We start from the raw sequence: 22123 nt of genomic DNA, 5'->3' as shown, positions 1-22123 counted from the left end.
GTGTATTATATGTTTAGTTGGATATGGCTGAGCGTGCGGTGTTAGTCATTTAGTGTAGACATGGACATCTAGGCTTATATGGATGGATGAAAAATACATTTTTAAGCACTTTCTCATAACACTTCTGTTGAAAAGTACATAGGTTACAACAACTTCTCAAGGCACTTGAGAGCTTGTTGCCTACATCCAATCTCATTAAGAAGGCTACTGAAACAATTAAGATTGTATTCACTTTTGAATTTGAAAAGTGATGTTTACACCTGACAGCTCAGTGCTACACAGACCTGCCAATCTTGAAAATATTGAGAGAAGGAGGCCTTGTAAAGGGTGGGTCTGGAGAGGGGTGGGGCTTTCAGCCCATCACTGCCTCGCCAGCCCAGGTGAGCATCTCAGGTGCAGTGGGACCAAGAAAACGTAGTCAGGCTTGGAGCCCACCGCAGTTTGGGGAAACACTCTCCATGAGCCAGAACCCCTGATGGACATCCGCACCGCAGAACCTCCATGCACAAGCTTAAGACCCACTCTGTGTAGGGATTTTCAGCTAAACCTGGGGTCACTGAGTGATATCAGCTCTTCGCTGGGAGACTATGAATAGAGCTGATCCTTTGTGATACACCTTGCTCCTGCGCTAGATACATAACACAAGCATACACAGACAACTTGTAGGCAATGAAGAACTCTCATGGCTTCAGAGACGTGGCCACTTCTTATCAAACCTAGCCTTACCTAAAGTCCCATTCTTGTAGTTTATGTAGGTGTTTTTGGGCAATGAACCAATATAGGGATAGGAGAGAAAAGAAAGGGGTAACTGTTCCCGGTGGTATCTGCCCCGATATAATGGGTACACTTTTGTGGGACCCAGATGTCCATAAATGGAAAGACCCCTAACTAAGCATGGGCGAATTTTGCGAATTCGCGATCCGCAAATTTGCGGATTTGCGAATTCGCGATTCGCAAAATTCGTGAATTTGTGCGAATTTTTGTTTTTTGCGTGTTCGCGGGGTTTTTTGCGTGTTCGCGGGGCTTTTTGCGTCTTCGCGAGCCGCTTGCATAGCGAAGTTACCCATGCAGTCGTTTATGGGAGAGGGAGGGAGAGAGAGATAGATAGATAGATAGATAGATAGATAGATAGATAGAAAGAGAAAGAGAGGGAAAGAGAGAGGGAGAGAGAGAACGAGAGAAAGAAAGAGAGGCCGGATCTCTGAAGGGCCAGATTCCTGAGTTGCCCTACAGAACATACAGCTTTTCATTTTTAGCAAAATGCATATGAAAATTGTGCTGTAAAGGTCTCTTTTAGTTTAACCCCTCCTGACAACTCAAAATGGGTGTATTTGCCATCCTCTCCCTTCTTCCTGTTTTTTATATCTGTAAGTGCTTCCTGATGAGGTTTAATTCCTTGGACAGGTGCCTCGTTGCCTACTTGTAACTATTCTCTGACCCTGCTTCAAGGGTCAGAGCAGGGTCAGAGAATAGTTGAAAGTAGGCAACGAGGCGCCAGGAAGCAATTAGCAGCAGGTGTCCAAGTTGAAGTTAATTTGTTTGTAACCCTTTTGTAAAAGGTTACAAAGAAATTAGGTTAAACTTTTGCACCTGCTGCTGTAACCCTTGCTTGGCTGAAAATTCGTCCCCGCTGATTCGCGGATTTTACCGCGATTTCGCGAGATTCGCGGATCGCGAAATCGTGGAAAATCCGCAAATTCGCCCGCGAAACGGAGTTTACGCCCACCCTTACCCCTAACCCATTGAAGACAGAGCTCGTAACCGTATCTTGCAATCTAGTTCTTGTTCCAAATGGATTGGAACAAATAGGTCAGAGTTAATCACAATTTTGATGCTTAAATAATATTTAATTGTTGTTCATCTTGGAGTGTGGCAAAAAGAAGAATGGCCAATACACGTTTCCCCCCCTGCGAGACGTAGTCCCGGGGCTTTCTCAAGGCTTGAGTACTCAAGCCTTGAGATGCAAGATACAGTTTAAAGCTTTGTGCTCCATCCAAGCCGTACAAATACAGGGACTTGTTATAATCCAGCGTAGCTTTGATTAGTTTTGATTCTATCTCAAAAAGTAGTGACTTTCATATCAGGTGGTATGAGACAAATCTTTTTAAGTTTTGTGTATATATTTAATATGTTTATGATAGCATACTATGTGTACAGCACGGATGGATGTGTAAGCTGCAGCATGAAATGCTGTCCATGTCCCACAGATGTGGATGGTAGGTTGGATATGTATCAGTGGTGCATGCAGCTGACTGTAGGTGTTTTTGTGTATGACTGGTCTTGTAGGGTTGTGTATCCAGAGATGAGTGTGCTTTGTTTTCTGGATGTGAAGCCTTCCATGGATAAACATTTTGTATGCCTTGTGCTTGGCCTTATGCAGTAGGGTCGTATCTGATACTCACCATCGTCTCGTTCTCTTTCTGCGCCTCCTTCTTCTGGGCCACCAGCTGCTGTTGTAGCTGCTCAATCTTTAAAAAGATATTAAAAAGGAATCAGCAAAGAGTGTGTTCTCATCATATCATCACCTCATTTCCTCTCATTCTGAAGAGGCCTGTTAGAGTTCAGTGCATAAACTACCATGGCAGATACTGGTTTCACCCAGGCTCGAGCTGTTTTATGTGCCCAGTTCCAACTTTTGCAATGGACAAAGATGTGTGTGTGAAGGAAGTTGGCATCCCCTTTATTGTAATTTGCATAGATAAGGGTACTCCTGACAATGTCTCCTGAATCAGGGTCTAAATAACATATATGAAAAAAACCTTTAGAAAACACATTTCAGTTGTAACTTGTAACTGATGTATCTTTTGTAACAATGTGTAACTTGTAACTGATGTAACTGTCCTCATGTAAAGCGCTCTGATACCTCCGGGTCTAGCCAGCGCTATATAAAACTCAAATAAATAAATAAATAGTGGACTTACAGCTTTGCATCATACATATGTAAACACCCAAATACTGTTCAGTAACAAAAAGATACATTTATTTACTCAACTATCGTTTTTATTGGTATATACATTGATATCCAGTTGACTGGTCAGATCACCACTTAATCCTATTTCGCATCACGCAACCGATCATGTATCAATCTCACATCCAAAATCCTCACACCACGTGGACGAGAAACCTATCAAAGATCAACATGAGCGACCTAGAAGAAAAAAATAAGCATGCTCCTGCCCATCTCCACTGACGGCCGCTCCACAACAGAACTCACATCACACTACAACACAACCATGGCGTCCATTCTATACCAACTTGCCCCCCTGAAAATGGAAAAAAACTAGGAATATTCCTTCCAGATCCTGGTTTAAGAAGAACATTAACGCTGAAAGGAGACAACTTAGAGCTACTGAACGTCTATGGAGAAACAATCCCTCTACAAGCCTCTACGAGCAACTCAAAGCAACTCAAAAGAACTACAAAAAACATATCAACAAGGAAAAAAGCAACTTTTTCTGCACCGCCCTTAACAATGTGAAAAACAGGCCTAAAGAACTCTTTAACATCATCAGGCAACAGACCTCAAAGACCTCTGCAACCCAGTCCAGGCTCCAAAGACCTGTGCGACAACTTCGCCAACTTTTTCAACAACAAAATCACCAAAATTGAACTATCTCTTGACACCAACCTCTACCCCTCCTGCAAAAACCCGAACCCCAACAACCGAAACCAACAAGCTAAAGCCCCCCTTGAAAGCCTGGAAATCCTTCGGCCAAGTCATGCCTCTATTGAAAAAGCCAGGCCTAGACAACACGACCTGAAAAACTTCAGACCTGTTTCCAACCTCCCTTTCCGATCCAAAATCCTTGAAAAGTGTGTTCTCAAACAACTGACGCAGCACATAGACAACATCACCCTTCTAGATTGACACCAATCGGGCTTCAGAAAAGGCTGTAGCACTGAAACCGCGATCCATAACATTGTGGACGACATCCACAAATCCTTTGATGCTAACAAATGCTGCCTACTCATTCTCCTAGACCTATTGGCAGCCTTTGACACGGTGGATCACAATCTACTTATCAAGGCTCTTCAAGACAGAGTAGGTGCGGAAGAGGTGGTCCTAGAATGGTTCTCCTCCTTCTTACACAACCGCGCCCAAAAGATAAAAATAAAAATCTTCACTTCCTTTATAAAATTCAAAAGTCTCCTAAAAGACCTCTACCTCAACCGTGCCTTCCCGAAACAAGAATTGCCAATGAAACGCACAAACCTGAAGTCCGCTGGCACCTGACAATGTTCCACCACAATCCTACTGCACTTTAAAACCCCTTGACAATGTTCTCCCTCGATCTACCTCATACCCATTCCCCTACCACCTCCTCGTTCCCTCCCCATGGAAAGAGGTTGAACCCAGGACATTGTGCACTCATCAACGCTATCTCAGGACCTCCCTACCTCAAGGACGCAAAACTCAAGGAGTCCGTCGAACTTTTACGTATACCTTTGCCTTTTTTGTTTCTCTGTATGTGACTTCTGCTCTAAAATCTGTTGTGAAGCGCTCCGATACCATCGGGTCTGGCCAGCGCTATACAAAACTCCTAAAATAAATAAATTAAATAAATATCCATAAATGTATGTACCCCAAAAAACGTTATTGTACTCAGTACTTAATTTTTTTTGTCAAAGGTATGTTCATTGACATTTAAAAACCCAAAAAACATGCGACAATCCCGCACATCGTCCCACGCAGGGGGTAGCATTGAAATCACAGCCCGAGTACATCCTGTTAAGCCGGACAAAATCTCCCTTCAGTCAGACCCCTAACGTACAGAGTAGTTCTCTGGAAGGTGCAATTTCCGACATACCTGGGGAATACCGAACGACTAGCAAGTTAAGGAGGAGATCAGTGAAAGTTCAGGGCGAATGTCTTCCCAGCGGCTCGGCTGATAACCTATGGTCCCCAGACAAGAATTGACAGCCGCCACCTTACCCTGAGTCAAACGGAGAACTTCTGCGTGCAAATTCCCTGGCAGGCAATGTCGTAGAGGAAATAATATGAGGGAAACCGCACTAACAACAACAAAATACAGTAAAAAAAAACCTCCCCTCGCACCCCTCCCCCTCCCCAGTGGTGGTAGCAACGTATAAAAGACAAGGGTCAAGACGTGTAGTGTCAGGAAATCACAGTTGAAATAGGTGGAGGGCTCTAACGCTAGCAGGACACACTGCAGACGGAAGACCCTTGGAGAGGAAAGCGACCAGTGGGCCCCAGCGGAACTCAAAGTTCCTAAAGTCATCTAGGAAGATATCAGCCATCCTCTCCAAACTCAATAGCTTCCATAGTCGCGAATGCCAAAGGGAGGTGGCTGGCGCCTGCTTCCTTTTCCATGCCGCGGCCAGGGTGAGCTTGGCCGCCCCGATGCTTAGCCACATAATCCTCTTGTCTGCCTTGGTCTGGTGCTCGAGACTGGGGTCACGGAGACCTAGAAAGGTAGTGGCCATCGAAGTAGGAATGGGATATCCCAGAATTTCTTTAATTTGGGCAAGAATTTCCTCCCAGAATGGAAGGATAGTGGGGCAGTCCCACCAAATATGCTGAAAGTCCCCTAAGAGCCCACATCCCCTCCAACATCTATCAGAAGTGCCAGGAAATATCTGTCTGAGCTTGGCGGGGTACAGGTACCAATCCATCATGGTTTTCATGTGTGCCTCCCTAAGTTCCACGGAGTGGTTAAACTTGTCTACATCTGACCACAAGTGTGTCCACTCCGCGTCAGAGATGTCCTGTTGAAGGACCCCCTCCCACATGGACATGTAGCGAGGTCTAGGGGAAATTGCAGTGGAAAGTAGGAACCCATATATAAAAGTGATGGCAACCTTCATGGAGGAAGTCTTGGTCAGAAAGGCTTCGAACTTCGTGAGGGGCCGTGTAGCTGCATCTCTCACCTGAGGGGACAGCGCCCAGTGTAGTAATTGAGCGTGGTGGTAACGTTCATTCTCCTGAACCCCGTAGCCCCTCCTACAATTGTCAAAAGTGAGCGGGTCAAAGTTATGGAATAGGTGTGTTAATGCCAAACAGCCTCCTTCCTTCCAATCTTCAAAGGGGCCCTCGGTCAACGCTGGGGGAAGGCTGGATTGAAGTGTATGGGAGTAAAGGGAGAGGGGAATGTAGTCCATCTGGCATCCTTGGAGACTAGTGGTGCTAGTGGGGGTACTGATATAAGCATTTTTGGTCCTGTCACTCTTGGGCTTCCAAACCAAATCCCAAACCGTCCTCCCTGCAACGCTCTGATCCATGTGTAACCAGTGTTTTTCTGACTCTCTCAGTACTTAATTTTTGATTAAATAAGTGCCAGGGCCCTTACGAGGAAACCACAGCAGCTTGCACCACCTATTGCACTACTACTTACAATTCAGACTTTTTATACATGAAAAATTAGTAATACCTGCCAGCCAAGCTATTTTTATAGCTTTTAGTGGCAGATATTAGTCAATTTAATGTATAAAGAATTTATTTAAAAAAACTGTTGTTGTGTACATCACAACATTGGAAATCAGCACCACCATGTGGCTAGCTGTTATGGGTCCTGGTTTTGCCACTGAAGTGCTGGTGCAGAGCATCTAAAAAAACAGCCTCAAATTAAGCACTGATTGTATTGTTTTGTGCGTGCAATTGACCTGGAGGATATCTAAGAATAAGGCCTATTAGGACCTCATAGTCCACGAGAAAAAGCATGTGAGCCTTCAGTCGCAAAGAGGTTTGCAGTCCAGTGAGCAGACCAACCCATGGAGGACCACTGATGTCTTCAAACAACGGAAGAGAGAAGGAAGAACCCTAACTTGGTTTGCAGAAAAACCACAACTCATTCTGCTTCCGAGCTCCACTTCGGGGGGCATAAACTCACAGGGGGGTGGGGAGGACACTTCCAATAGAGTTTTCTATGCATCCACCGTACAGAAGCCTCAACTACAGTCCATTGAAAAGTTCCCTATAATTAACGTGTTCGTAGTGTAATTGATTGTACTGAGCACGTTTCTGAATCACATTTTGTTTCCCACTAAAGATAGCGTGTGCGTACAGTTGTTTTACTGGAGCGAACAGCACAAGAGCATTTAAAGAGTGACACCGACGAGATTTTACAATATCATTTTTTCATCCATACAGCAAATGTGCCATTTCCATTTGAACAGTGCTGATAATAAGAGATTCAGCTAGGTGGTTAAAACCTGTGTGCAGAGAGATGGGTGTTAGAGATTTTAGGATTGCATTACGTATTCTTCTAACTGATACATCCTCTATGTTCATTGTCTGTGGTATTGCAAAGTATCTCTCTAGCGCTTGGTTCATACAGACTAGGCTGCTAGACGCCACAAAATAGAAATGCTAATCTCATCTTGATTGATGTTTCTTACTGAAAATGCATTTTAGGCTCTTGTAATTATCTTTTATTGTAAAAAGTGTTTTTAAATCTTCCTTTAAGATGAAATTGTATTATGTATGTGACACTTTTTGTATATTTGGTTTTATGATTAATGAATGTCTGCACTTTTATGATAAGAGATTCAGAGTTACTGCATCAATAACTTTGACAAAGATTGTGAAATAAATCCACATACTCATAAGTGTACCTCGCTTACAATAACTAATAACTAATTTGTTAAATAAATCCACAGGTGTCAAAAGTCATTAGGTGTAGCTTACAATAAATAATTTGTAAAATAAATCCAATAAATCTACGGGTGTCACGCTTCATTAAGTGTAGGTTGCTTACAATAACAACTTTGTGAAATAAATACATAAGTTATGTGAATCATTAGGTGTAACTTGCTTACAATAATTATTTGGTGAAATAAATTCACAGCTGACACTCGTCATCCTGTGTAACCTGCTTACAATAACCACTTCGTGAAATGAATCTATTGGTGGCTTGAATCATCCTGTGTAGCCTGATTACAATAACTACTTTATGAAATAAATCCACATTTGATATGAGTTATTAGGTGTAACTTGATTACAATAACTACTTTGTGAATTAAATCCACAAATGACACAAGGCAACCTGTGTAGCCTGCCTACAATAACTATTTTGTGAAATAAATCCACAGGTGATATGAGTCATTAGGTGTAACTTGCTTACAATACCTACTTTGCAAAATAAACCCACAGGCGACACATCATCCAGAGTAGCTTAGCTTTCTTACATTACACTACACTACTACGGATCTTATTACAAGAGATGTGTAACTCCTGACAAGCCTACTAATGCTCCTGCTGACGCCTTTGGGAGTTTTGAGGTCGAGTTACCTCAAACCTTATACATTTCCTCAGAGAATCCATCTCTTGCAGGCGAGAATGAGGACCTAATCGGACTCAGACCCAGAATTATCAATTCTCATTACTAAAGGTAATCGCAGAGTTGAACCCAGAATCGCCTTTAAATCTCCATCCATGCATTTAACAAGACTCCCAATGTCGATAACTGTGGGGGTACGGAATTAAACCCTTATGCGTCCGCGACCTCGTTATGAGGCCCATAAACGATTAATAGGAACGTTCCCTGAATACAGCAATCTGACATAGACATTAAAGAGGCTCAGAATAATAACGTGTTGTTTATTATTACACAACTCAATAGTACTGATTTTAAGGACCCCAGAAGGATGAAAGGCTCAGTGGACCAGAACTATAAGTTGCTGGAGTCCACAGATCCACCAGGACCAGTTTAGAAGTAGGAAAACAGACTTGATTTCCTCTTTCTGATTTGCGAGGAAAGATCTGAACCATTCAGATACCGAGCCAGAAGCTCTTCTTGATCTGAGGCAGTTCAACGGGATAGGACGAACAGTGGTGTTAAACTCCACAGAGAGGCTCACAACACTGACACCAACTGCATCACCGCCATCCTTAGGAACATGAGGCCATCTTTATAATCTGGTGAGCGGCCCGGGTCTCCACCAGTAGGACGCAGTAAATTACACTATCGCCCTGAAGGTAGGTACCAGTGTCAAATTTAGAAATGCCAGCTAAGCATGCGGTCATTTCTTAAAGCATTGCCAGGAACCACCATAACAGGGTTTTATGTCAATTCTTTTTGCAGTTTGGTACAGGGCTCCCTCAACATGACGGGGCCCTGTACCAAACTGTTTTTTATTTTATTTTCAAAAAGAAAATCCTGAAGAAGGATTTTCTTTTTGAAAATAAAACATAAAGGGCCCGATGTAGGTCGCCATTTACCGGTCGGTAACGGCCGATTCAGCCGTTACCGAGCGGTAAATGGGTTTTCTTGATGTATGGGGCCTATTTTACCGAATCGGTAAAATACTGAATCGGTATTTTTACCGATTTGGTAACTTCTATATGTAGGTGGGACTCTTCTGAGTCCCAAAGGCCTGTCAGATTCGGTATTCTACCACCCAATCCAATTGGGTGGTAAAATACCGAATCCAGGTGTGCATGCACATGTGTGCATGCACACCTATGCCATGTGACAGACAGACATGCCCTTAGGGCATGTCTGTGTGCCACATGGCACACATACCTGTATTTGGGGTGCTGGAGGGTGTCAAAGTGACACCCCCTGCACTCTTGCTGCAAACGGTATTTACCGAATCGGTAAATACCGATTCGGTAATGCCCATTGATTCCTATGGGCTTCAAAGCCCATAGGAATCAATGGGCATTACCGATTCGGTATTTACAGAATCGGTAAATACCGAATCTCAACGATTCGGTATTTACCGAATCTGAAATACCTACATCCACCCCCCCCCCCACAAATTTTACCACTTCTTAAATACCGAATCGGTATGATTCGGTATTTAAGAAGTGGTGAAATGAATTTACCTACATTGGGCCCATAATGCTTCCCTTGCCATGGGAGTCCTCTGTCTCCCATGACGAGGAGAGCAATTAGCAGTTTTCACTTCCCTTTATGTAGTATCCTGCTTTTCCCCTTTAAATATCTCGTTCTTGCATGCATGCATTTCCTGTGTATCCTTTTAATGCTAGTGTTCTGTGTTCCACAGAGCACTGTTAGAATGCTGTGTTGTACCTGGATGCATTCTACCCTTTGACACTGAAGTACATGGATGTGCTTTTCTTCTTGGATTAAACCTACCACTTAAACTTTTTTCCTGGCATTATTATTGAATGAAAGTGATTACTACAAACTGGCGACGATCGGGATACTTTCAAGAACCAATTACTATTTTTGAGATTATTTTTTCTCTTCTTTCTTCGTTATTTGTACTCTGATTTTGAGTAGCATTCTTCAATTTCTTCAAGGATTCATCATTCTCCTCTTCAAGTTTACTTCTACTAATTACTACAATTTTTTTAAAACTATTTTCTGCTCTTCGTGTTAAAGGTTGATTGTTATTTAACTACAATTGCTGGTAACATCGTATTTCTAAGGAATTCGTGAGTACATTTATTGCTTCATGTTCGATCTGTTCTTCATCCATATTTTATATCTTCAATCCTTAATATTAACTTTGTTTACATGTTTACCTTTCAACGTGCCTTTCCGTTGCTGCGCATTTCTTCAATTTACTGCCTGGCAACGCTTGCGCGCATGAAACAAGCGCTCGCATTACCAAGGCTTGTCGTTGCTTGGTAACGTGTCACGCATTGAAGCACTTTGATTGGCGCAGCACAAGAAGCGCATTGATTGGCACATCAGAGGTCACGTCGCGTAACCCCGCATTCTGTACGTGCCTCCATCTTGGATTTATACTAACCAAATTACGAAGTTATTTAACCATTGAAGCACATCAGTACTTCGTTTTTCTTCAAATTAAACGTATTTATCCAGCATTTTCTACAATTTCGACACCAGCATTGTAAGTTTATTCATTTTTTTTTTTTATTGTTCTTACATTATCTTAATTTTCTTCGAACAACATGAGTATCACCAATTCTGCTTCCACAAGTAATTCTTCAAATAGTTCTGCAACTTCTTCATGCATCAATATAAATATTAGCACGCCTAAAGAGTTTTTAACTTCACCTGGTGAACCAAATATAAAGTGGTCTGAATGGAAGGAATATTTTCTCAATTATATAGCCACTTTAGAAGACAATGTTGGAACTTTGTTACCTGAATGTAAATTGAGAATGCTCCTACATAGTCTTGGTCCAGAAGGTTTAAGAGTCTACAATCAGATGCAAAAACCAGAAAGAGCAAGTGATATTGATATTTTTAAAGCTGCAATTTCTGATTTAACTGAGCATTATTCACCTATAGTATGTATTGGTGTTACCAGACGTGCATTTTTCAAAAGGAAACAGTTGGAGAATGAGTCAGTAGAAGAATATGTTTCTCAATTGAAATTGCTTGCCATGCACTGCAAATTTGGAGTATTACACGAGAAACTGATTTGTGATCAAGTTGTTGTATGTTCCAGGAATAAGAGTATTCAAGATAGACTATGGATTGAGGGAGAGTCTAGTCTGAAGGATGTAATAACTTTATTGAAAAAAGCTGAGTTATCGGATAGAAGCTCCAAAGCTTTAGCTGATCAGTCTGGAACTACTACTTCTACTGTTAACAAAATTTCTGTAAAATCTAACAAGGAGTCTTTGGACAAGAAAGGGGATAAGAAATTTCAATCCGATGGGAGTTCTCAGAGAAAGTTTCATAATTCAAAATCTTTCACTAGGAAAATGTATAATAATAATAACTGTGTTTCTTTTTCCTTTGCGTTCTATCGTTGTGGGGATAGAAATCACAATGCAGGTTTTGAGAAATGTCCCGCTAGGTATGCTAAATGTTCTAATTGTGGGGTTGTGGGGCATTATGCTAAGGTATGCAATAGAAGTTCTTCACAGTCATCTAAAATTGTCCATGTTGATAATACTGATTCTTCTGATTATGATTCTGATAGCGATTCTCCTTCACCTTCAACGTCTAAAAAATCTCAATGCAACATGGTAATATGTACTGACAAGTGTGTTAAAAGCTACTGTTAATTACTTTGCTTCTTAGTTCAGATTATTTAATGATGCATTCATCTGTATTCTTGCGGTTATTTTGTGTTTTATGGTACATAATTTAGGAATTAGTTATTTATATGTATATATTCTAGTTTTTTTTAAATTGTTTTATTATTTTAGAAAAAGGGGGATAGCCAGTATTTTGTTATTTTAGAAAAAGGGAGGATGTGTAGTATCCTGCTTTTCCCCTTTAAATATCTCGTTCTTGCATGCATGCATTTCCTGTGTATCCTTTTAATGCTAGTGTTCTGTGTTCCACAGAGCACTATTAGAATGCTATGTTGTACCTGGATGCATTCTACCCTTTGACACTGAAGTACATGGATGTGTTTTTCTTCTTGGATTAAACCTACCACTTAAACTTTCTTCCTGGCATTATTATTGAATGAAAGTGATTACTACACTTTACCATCAGGGTTTTCTTTACGTTGACGTGCAGTGAAACCTGACCTCTAATTTCACCCATCTAAATTAGGTGGACAGAATTAAAGGTCTGCCTCTGACATTACTTTGGGGGAGGGGTGAGGGGGGGGGGGGGTTAACCGAAGCAGTCTCTGCTGTGATGAAACCAAAGAGTATGCATACTGCCAACATATAACTAGGGCCCATAATGACCTTCTGGTACTGTCAATAAGCGTCCCGAGGATGTCCTGCGCAGATGTACAGCACGACGAGTGTTAACCATGAAGGGATGCCTTTGTATGTTTTTCTCAGGGTAGAATGTTAAAGTAATAAACAACAGCTGCAGGTTTCACATTTGAACTGTGGACGGATGAATGTGTCCTCTGGATGGATGTTTAGATGACATTAACAGGGTACACATTTTCTGCGTGACGTTTTAAGATGCTGACAGAGCTCATGGGTACCTTGTATATTCTGTAAATTACACACGAAACCAGTTGTTTGATTGCAATTACAAACATATCTACTTTCTACACCACCGGCGGGCACAACATCTGATAAATTAGGTTTCATTTACAATAGATACCGTGTATCCGAATTTGAGGTGAATGCCTTAATTCACATAAATTCAAGGCGCTTGCGTTGTTTGAAGGAGTTCAGCATGAGTCACGCGGCAGCCTGTTTCCTCCAGCGACCCCTCTGGCCGTCAGGTGTATTTCTCACATCCAGGTGGTAACTCTGTATACTGTTATCCACAGCACAGCAAGTGTTGATTCTAAGATCCTGTATCCGTTTACAGAAGAAATGTAAATTCCTGACCGGCGGCTCTGTCTATGAATTTGACTTGCACATTAACTTTCATAAAGTTTTAGTGTGTTCCACCTTCTTTTTTTAACCATTTGCCAATGCCACTCAAGTGCTGAGGGGTTTCCCCCTCGAGTTACAATTCTTTGTGATTTTATGTTTTAATTTAGGGAACACATAACCTCAGAGGCACTATCACAAACTGGGGGCGAGTTCAGGGATGCCAATCAGGGCCGGACTGGCCGTAGAGGGCACCGGGCATTTTTAAAATGTGTGTTTTAACCTAGTGAAAACATAACCTCAGAAACACTATTACAAACTGGGGTCGAGTTCAGGGATACCATTGTATTTCCAATTTAGATCCATCCCGTTTTCTCAGGATGACCTTTGGCATTGAAAATACCCTCAAGCCCTCTCTGACCTACTTTGGTCACCCTGGTCTGGTTGGACCTAGATTTGTGTCATGTTGTGCAGGAAGTCAGAGTACCTAAACATGTGCATAATATTTTTTAGTTAGGTTTTTTGGTAGTAGGGAATGATCTTTTAGGGCCCCTTTGGAGCATTTAAAATGGTGGTGGACCAAGGAGAGCCATTCTTTTAAGGGAGGTGCCCTGGAGGATGGCTAGAGGCCATCGTCTCAGTGGCTCTTGATGGTTAGGGGAGCCCAGCCTCTGCTTGTAGAAGGGATAGTCCTGAAGTTAACCATTGTGAAGTGAAGGCCTCGTTGAACAGTCATGTTGTCCGAGCTCTCTTGAAAGCTGGCGGGCTGAGGTGAGTCTTCAGTTGTGGTCTGAGCTCGCTATAGAGTTGGAAGCACAGTGATTCGTGCATTTGCCCTGATACATCTTGAGACTGAATCTGTATGTAATGATGATAATGTAATGATGATACTTGTAAAGAGCACTGTTACCCCATCTCGGGGTGTCCTGGCGCTGAAGACCGCTGGGGAACCCGTCCTGGCTTTCCCTGTGAGATGGTCCCTACTGGGTATCTCCAAGGTGAAACCATGCATCCCCGGCGTCTGTGTGGGGCCGTTGTAGAGATGAGGCAAGCTTAATGCCCAGAGTTGCCGAGTGTGATCCCTGGTTAGAGTAGGCACCGAGGTGAGAATTATCGAGTCCGTTGACCCTGGTCCACGACCCTGCCGCGTTTGGAATTGAACCCTGGTCCCGGGCCGGTCTCTGCTTCCGGGTATGCCGCCTCTAACCAGTGAGCCACACCACTCCATCTAATGTATGAAAAAGTGCTTTGGGTCAAAGTAGATTGCCCTGTTTTTGGTTTTCTGTGCTGTGATAAAGGTGTGCTCGCTTCCTAGGCCTTGATAAAAGGGGGTTTCTTCGATGTGGTTATCTGCTATTAGGAAATTCAGAGCTTTTCAGTTCCAGCTTGCTCTTTTTTATATGATGGTATACATGACATAGGCAGCTGGGCCTCTTTTGTTGAATGCATAGTTTGTCCACCCAGCCAAATGTGTAGACTGGATATCAGCTGCATATATTTACAAATTCTGGTTGAAGTTGTGTGAGTAACTTTGGCAGGAAGCATTCAAATACGGATAAACTGCAGAAACAGCAAGGGGCCTTGGGGAATAAGACATAGGAGGACAGGATACACCAGCTGATTTATTCATTTTGCTGAGAGGAAAAGGAATGGCAGAATTGCAACACTGTTCCTGTGAGCTGGTCACGCTGCTGATGGGTAAGAACAGGATGATCCAGATTTCTGGCCGTCCTGAATCAAGCAATGTTAGCATTTCTACCACACAGGTCATTGCTGGTGCCGTCCCAGGGTCACCACAGTGATACATGGACCAATATGGTCATCCCAGGGTGTCCTCAGTGATATATAGGCCCAGGGCCGGTTCTATGATTTGCGAGGCCCTGGGTCAAAAGTGAATGCGCGAGGCCCCTCAAAATTTACTTAAGGGAATGTGCAGAGGCCCCTCTTATCACTTGAGTAACCCCTTGCAAGGAAACTATTCAGAGACACAGCGGGAGGCCCATTGTACAGGATTTTAGTGCCCCCACAGTTTTAATTTTCAGCCCACAAGCAAGGACCAGTGCTGGCGACATACCAGGGTCACCTTAGTTATATATGGGCCAGTGCTGGCGCCATCCCAGGGTGTCCTCGGGGATATATGGACCAGTGCTGGCGACATACCAGGGTCACCTTAGTTATATATGGGCCAGTGCTAGCTCCATCCCAGGGTGTCCTCAGGGATATATGGACCAGTGCTGGCGACATACCAGGGTCACCGTAGTGATATATGGACCAGTGTTGGTGCCGTCACAGGGTGTTCAGTGATATATGGACCAGTGTTGGTGCCGTCACAGGGTGTCCTCAGTGATATATGAGCCAGTGCTGGCGCCATCCCACGGTGTCCTAAGGGATATATGGACCAGTGCTGGCGACCTACCAGGGTCACCGTAGTGATATATGGACCAGTGTTGGTGCTGTCACAGGGTGTCCTCAGTGATATATGAGCCAGAGCCGGTGCCGTCACACGGACACCTCAGTGATATATGGCCCAGTACTGCTGCCATCACTGGCTCACCTCAGTGATTTATGGGCCAGTGCCAGTGCAGTGACACGGACACCTCAGTAATATATGGGTCAGTGCTTGTGCTGTTTGATTTGCATATAGCTGGGCCCAACTGGAATGGCGAGCTAAGAAACGATGGATTTAGGCCCACATTTCTGTACTGGGGTGAACATTTGACAAAGTTCAGCATTCAGTCTATCAACTGTTCTTTTTGCATTTGTCATCCTAAGTGGGAGAGGTATGCCCGGATGTGGGTCACATGCTCACCGTGCCACTGGATTCAGGCTATCCTGGCTGATGAAGGGTGATACCCTGAAACTAGACTTAGGATGCTTGTTTCCTTTCCATGGAGGACCGGCCTGGAAGTTAGGGCTGGACTGTTCCCCTGGGGAGCAGGGTCAAGATTGAGCTGCATATGGCTGGGTCCAAACTGTGGTAGCGTGGTGATAAAAAAACAATGCATTTAGGCCCAGATGACTGTACTGGGGGTGAGTGTCTGACATTGCTCCTCATTCCGTCCATAAATTGTGCTTTTGTGTAAGATGTACATTGGTCACTGTAGAGTTTTAATATGTTATTTGATTGATAGTTGCAAATGGGTCTTTGCTTATTTTATTTATCTATTACGATATATAAATATAAACATAACAATTGCATCTATAAGTGCTTCACTATTGAAATATTGAGAAAGATATAAAAATAAAAGAAATCTAAAAATAAATGTGATAAAAATACACAAATAAATTAGTTTTAAATACAGTAACACCTGAAAGTCTTAATTTCTAACTATCTATCCATAAATGCATACATGGAACTTTATACAATATAATTTTATAACTTTTTGTTATTTTTCTTACACATGTATACCCTTTCTATGTAGTTATGTATCTATATATTTTACTCATACTGTAGAAAGAAATAAAAAATAATAAAAAAAGCCTTCAACTTTCTCCAATGTACTACTCTGTCTCTCTGAATATATCATCCACCTTTAATCTTTTACTCATCCTAAATCTCATATTACTATAATCTCCCTAGGACTTTTTCTTGACTCTTTCCTCCTGTATTCCTCATTGAGTCAGCCAAACCTCATTGTACTATTATGATCTCCCTAATAACCCTTGCTAGACTCTTCCCTCCTCTATCCCTCCTATGACTCATCCCAAACCTCATCTTACTAATAAGCTCTCCCAAATAACACTATCCTGACTCTTCCCTCCTCTTTCCTGTTCAATCAAACTAACAGACTCACATGTCAATGGCTCAAATGAACAACTTTTATTTCCCTATACTAATTAAACTTTAATCCTTTGGGCTCCGGAAGCGTGCTACTCGCCGAAAAGCACTTCAACGCCTCATCAGTGGTAGTATGCGCTTTATAAATTCAATTACAATTACATTGGTTAAGGTTGAATTGTTGCACCTGGATTACCTTACCCATGATTATCTGTCATGTAACAGCTGCTTTTTGAACTTGTGTGACATTCAACTTGAAAAAAGTGGAAAATAATGCCTCAATTTTAGGTGGTGCTGTAAGGGTGAAGAACTGCGCTTACAGATGTAACAAGTCTTCTGATAATCTGATAACGAGTCCAGATCCAGGCCACCCCTTCCTTGGGGTAACAGCCTGCTTTAGAAATCCTATTCATTCATACATTCATATTCACTTGGAAGTCCATGAGGATTTGGTCTGTTTTGTCGATGGAGTAGGACTGCTTCTTATGTTGTCCACTGGTAGTTAAAGAGCTGTATAGCCTTTTAGATTGATTATATATTAAATTTTATACATCATTATATTTTGTTTAAGTCTGTATCTCATGTATCACGCCTTGGACTGTGTTATCTCCTAACCCAGTTGTACTCTCCTACATGCAAATGAACAGTACAAACAAGCAACACGCCTTTCTTCCTACATCAAGATGTGTTAATGGTGGAAAAGTACAGTGTATACATGCGCTCCAAGGTTTTCTTTGTTTAACCTGATATATAAGAATCATACCTTTTACCTTTCTAGGTCAGCGCACGAACAACCGAACACAATGAATGGTGTTATGCTGACTGCATTCAATCTCTTGCTCAGCTAACAGTCCACTGTGGGCACGCCAGCACTCCAATATTTTAGACCATTTTCTAGCGGCGTTCAACGCAGAAGCCAGATCCATGACATATTTTCACGATAGCTAACTAAGATACATGCACATCCAATGAATATAAGTGAACTATGTTAATAGTCAATGGTTATCCTGAAAACCTGCCATGGGTTCATCCTTTGGTGGCCTACATAGGACACATCTGGGATAATCTTTTGACTGTTTGGACTCTTCCTGCTACTTTTGCCATCGACTCAAAGTTCCAGCAGGCAGAAGGCACAAAGTCTCAGCGCCATCCAGACTCTAACCCTTGTGGGTGACTTGGCTGTGCACAGAGCTCCACTTTAACCACCGTGGCTCACGCGGAGTGGTGGGATGAAAGCCTTGAGCGGCCGCCTGGAATATTAAGTGTGGCATAAGCATCCTATTGCCTGTAAAGTAAAAGTAAAAGAAGGCAAGTCCGTGCTGAGCCGAGTCCCTGTGGGTCCGGCATAAGCATCCTATTGCCTGTAAAGTAAAAGTAAAAGAAGGCAAGTCCGTGCTGAGCCGAGTCCCTGTGGGTCCGGCGGTGCCTTCTTTTGAGATTACATCTAGTAAAAGAAACCCATGTTACTTTTTTTTAAGCCCGCCCATCGCTGCAGAAACAATGTATTACAGTGATGACTTGGTCACCATAGCAACAGTGCTGTGTACTGAACGTGGCTAAGGAAACGGCCTGGGGCGCTGCAGGTAAGCAGCACTGCAAGCGCCCAAAGCACTTTTGTTGTTAATACATTCTGTAGTGCCTCATGGCGCATTCATAGGATGAGCTGTAAATGAGTGACTAATGCATTTTAGTGTAGTGATGCGGAATGGCCACACTAAAATGCGTTAGTCTAACCCTTTATGCATGGTACTTGGCAGGGCTGACTTTGCTTTATTTTGAGATGCATTTTCTACAAGGTGCCTTGATTTGGCTTTGTGCTAATTGGGTAGGAATCTTCAATCCTTTCACACAAAGGTTTTAATTTAGCATTTTTACACATAATTTGTGATTCGCAAATATGCATTTGCTATTTAGCAAGTGAACTTCATTATTTGAGCTCATGATCAATTTCGAGTTTTCAGATGTATATTTGAAAGACTAGCAATGAATACTGTCATGGGTTGCATTTTATTTGTTCTTTGCAAAGACACCAAGGGCCATATGTACAAAAGTAGGAATTGCGATTTCCTAAATACATGCTAAAAGGGCCATCACATGCTAAACAGATGGGTTTTCATGAGCTTTCTGAAACAAAGATAATATCTTCTATGTTTCAGAAAGCTCATGAAAACCCCTCTGTTAGCATGTGGTAGCCATTTCAACATGTATGTTACCCCGAACTTTGCACAAATCTGTTTTGGCCTTGAAGGTGTATTCCACAGCATCAAGGAGCTTCAGCAAATGAGCACTATTCTAACAGTTTGGCAGCGGTAAGTGAGCAGGGCGATTCCTGTAATTTGCTAAACTGGTTTTTGGTACTGTAAAGTGCTTGTGGTTAGAGGCTTGAAACAGTCCAGACATTGAATAAAGGACAATCTTATTAGATAAGACATCGGGACTGCTACCATGTATTGTCTCGTGGACAATGTCCAGGGCCTTAAACTTGGGTCTGTGCGAGTAGGGGTAACGGGAGCGGGGTGAGAACTATTATAGTCAGCCTACTCACCGACCTTTGTACTAGTTGAAGTTGGTTTGGGAGTTTGGGTGGAAGTTTCAGGTAAATTGAGTTTCCTTAGTTAATTCCAGATCATATCAATGCATTAACAATGGGAATATGATGTTTGCTTTGAACATATGGGAGATTTCTTTCACATCCTTGGTTGAAAAAAGCATTTAGGGGTAACCATGGAGATCTGTGGACCAAGCAACAGCTAGTAGTGTATCTGGACACCTAACCTACGGACTACTTTTGATGGAACGGGGTTTGGGCCAAGCTGTCAGTGGTGGTGATATGAATATAATTTTATTTTTGACGGGTTTCATTTAAGGAAATTTATTGCCATTCAGATACACACGATGGAAAGACAGCGTGCCAATTTTCTCAAAGGCGTGGCTGATTGAATTACCTTTTCAATGTTTCAGAAAACCAAAGACGAATAGAGTGTCATCAGCTACATTTAGAATATTGCCCGGGCTGATGAAGTAGTATTCCCAAGGGGTACTTGTGGAGGGTAAACAAGAAAGGTGAATAATATACCCTTGTGAGCCTTCACAGCTCAAATTCCAGTCTATTGATGAGAAAGGAGGCTCGGCTACCGTTTGTCAAATTTGGGGGAAGTGGTTTGAAAACGTAACAAGATGGATGCTTTTGAGAATCAACGAGTTTCAAAACCATCAAAAAGACAGCCAATTCCAAGCAAAAATTAGAAGAATACTCGGGATATAAACTATCTTTTAAATCAGGCTCCCACCTGTAATAGACTATGGAGTGATAGGCGGCAGGCCTTGAGTCTCTGTATGGGGAAGATCCCTACTGAAGTTTACATGCCCGAGAATTCTGCATCTGATGTTCACCACAACTGGCAGAGAAATTGGGCAACCTGGCGCTCAAAGTTGTGTGTGAATGTTGCAGATGTTCTAGACTGACGTTACCCATCTTTCATTTCCCTAAATCCTTTATTGACCATACACATGAATTGCAAGCATGAGTCATGACTATATTTTCAATCTCCATGTTGCAGATGCACAAAAGTGTACACTCATCCCAAATATTCCAGGACTGAAATTAGGGTCATACATTCTTCAGTCCTAGAGAATGTTGGGATATATCTATGCCTCTACTATGATTTTTCAGGGAAAGCAAAGAAGTACAACTTCTGAGAGGCATATGAGGGAGCATCAACGGTTAGAATACAGAGGAGGGAATACAGTTAAGGTTCATGGAAGGCCCGCTCTGCGAATGAGACTGACAGCTCATTATAATTATAGAAATCACTAGCCGTAAATTGAAAACCTTTATCTGTTGAATAAGGGTACTTGGGTGGGTGGTTACTGTGGTGTGGTTGTGAGTCCTGGAAGGTGAACATTAGGGTCTGGGCATGCTCATCAGGAAGGACTCATATAAATGCGGACAGCAATGCAGAACTGTGGCTCGTGGAGTACCAGCAAATCAAAAAGACTGGTTGGCATCCATTAATTTAAAGGAACAACATCCTATAATTAATATAAAATAACACAGAAGTAACAAATCGTATAAAGGAAGAAAATACCAGTCTGCATAACTGAGGATTGCAGGAGTTTACCAAACTGGCACAAATCTACAGACTTAATAGGTACATCCCTTCAACCCCAGGTTTGTGGCAAGGTAGAGGCATTGTGTAGAACCATAGAAAGAAACTAAAATACACATTACTTCTAAGTCCAAACCGTTGCAGGCATAAAGGCCTTTAAGGAGCTCCGGAGAATACCCCAGAGGTCTGGCCCTGGAGTGAGGGAGGTGTGGAGGTGCTGGATTTTACCTTGATTTAGAAAAATCTTTTTACCCAACCTAGCCAGTAAAATTGAGGCGCCGGCCTAGTCTGGAGGCCAGTCGAGAGCCAGACTGATGTCTATCCCATGCCCACCTGTGCCTGCCCGGCCCAGAGCTCAATCGTATGCATAGTGCAGAATAGAGCTCAGCCCAGCAGAGAGCCTAGCACAGCCAGCACTCCCTGATCACCATTAGCTTAAGTTAATAAACAGAATATGGGGTCTACTAAGTCAATCAGTCCAGTGACTGCTCCAAATCATGTGCAGAAACTGCTTGTGATCTTAAATGATGCTTTAAAAATAAAAGGAAGATCAGCCTTTGTCTCGCCCAGAAGAGGAACAGATCAGGGTGGCTCTACAGGTTATCCAGAACCTCATCTCTCTCAGAACAACCCACAAATAGAGATGATGCCGATATTCAGAGATGACATCCTCAAAACAAATGCTATGTTGGACAGACTAAATGAGTCAAAAACTTGAATGAATGAAAGAGTAGGTAACATAATGAGACGGATTAGGAAGTCTCGGAAGAGGAGGATGGATGCAAGTAGAACTTGCCGGAGTCATTATATCCCGAGCAGGACCTGTAAGGGAAGACTCAAAAGGTTTTCTGAACACCTTGTTTCCGGCTCATCTAAAAAAGCAGATTTGCAGCCAACTTGCATTACCATATTAAATCATGGACAGAATGTCTGTCTCTGATAGATGGAAGAGGTGAAGATGGAGACTGCAAAGACATTCAAGAGATATTCTTAGGAAATATGAAAAAGAAGGGAAAGATGTATAAATGCTTTGTGGCTGCTGTGGAGGTCGCAGACCATTGATCAGTTTTCAGCCCCCAGTTGAAGTTGTAA

The 22123-nt window shown here is 42.5% G+C and overlaps 1 protein-coding gene across 1 annotated transcript in view; it reads right to left on the bottom strand.

Moving 5' to 3' along the window:
• The window catches only part of BBOF1 (basal body orientation factor 1), a 121999-nt gene that overhangs the window by 54720 nt on the left and 45156 nt on the right, over positions 1–22123 (bottom strand). The window contains exon 3 of the mRNA XM_086937474.1: positions 2403–2468. Within this exon, the coding sequence (XP_086793600.1) occupies positions 2403–2468 (66 nt within the window). The remainder of the gene's footprint in view (positions 1–2402; positions 2469–22123) is intronic.

Source organism: Lissotriton vulgaris, chromosome 9 (assembly GCF_964263255.1).
Source record: "Lissotriton vulgaris chromosome 9, aLisVul1.2, whole genome shotgun sequence".
NCBI lineage: Eukaryota > Metazoa > Chordata > Amphibia > Caudata > Salamandridae > Lissotriton > Lissotriton vulgaris.
Note: the sequence above shows the minus strand (reverse complement) of the source record. Positions and strands in the feature narration are given on the sequence as shown.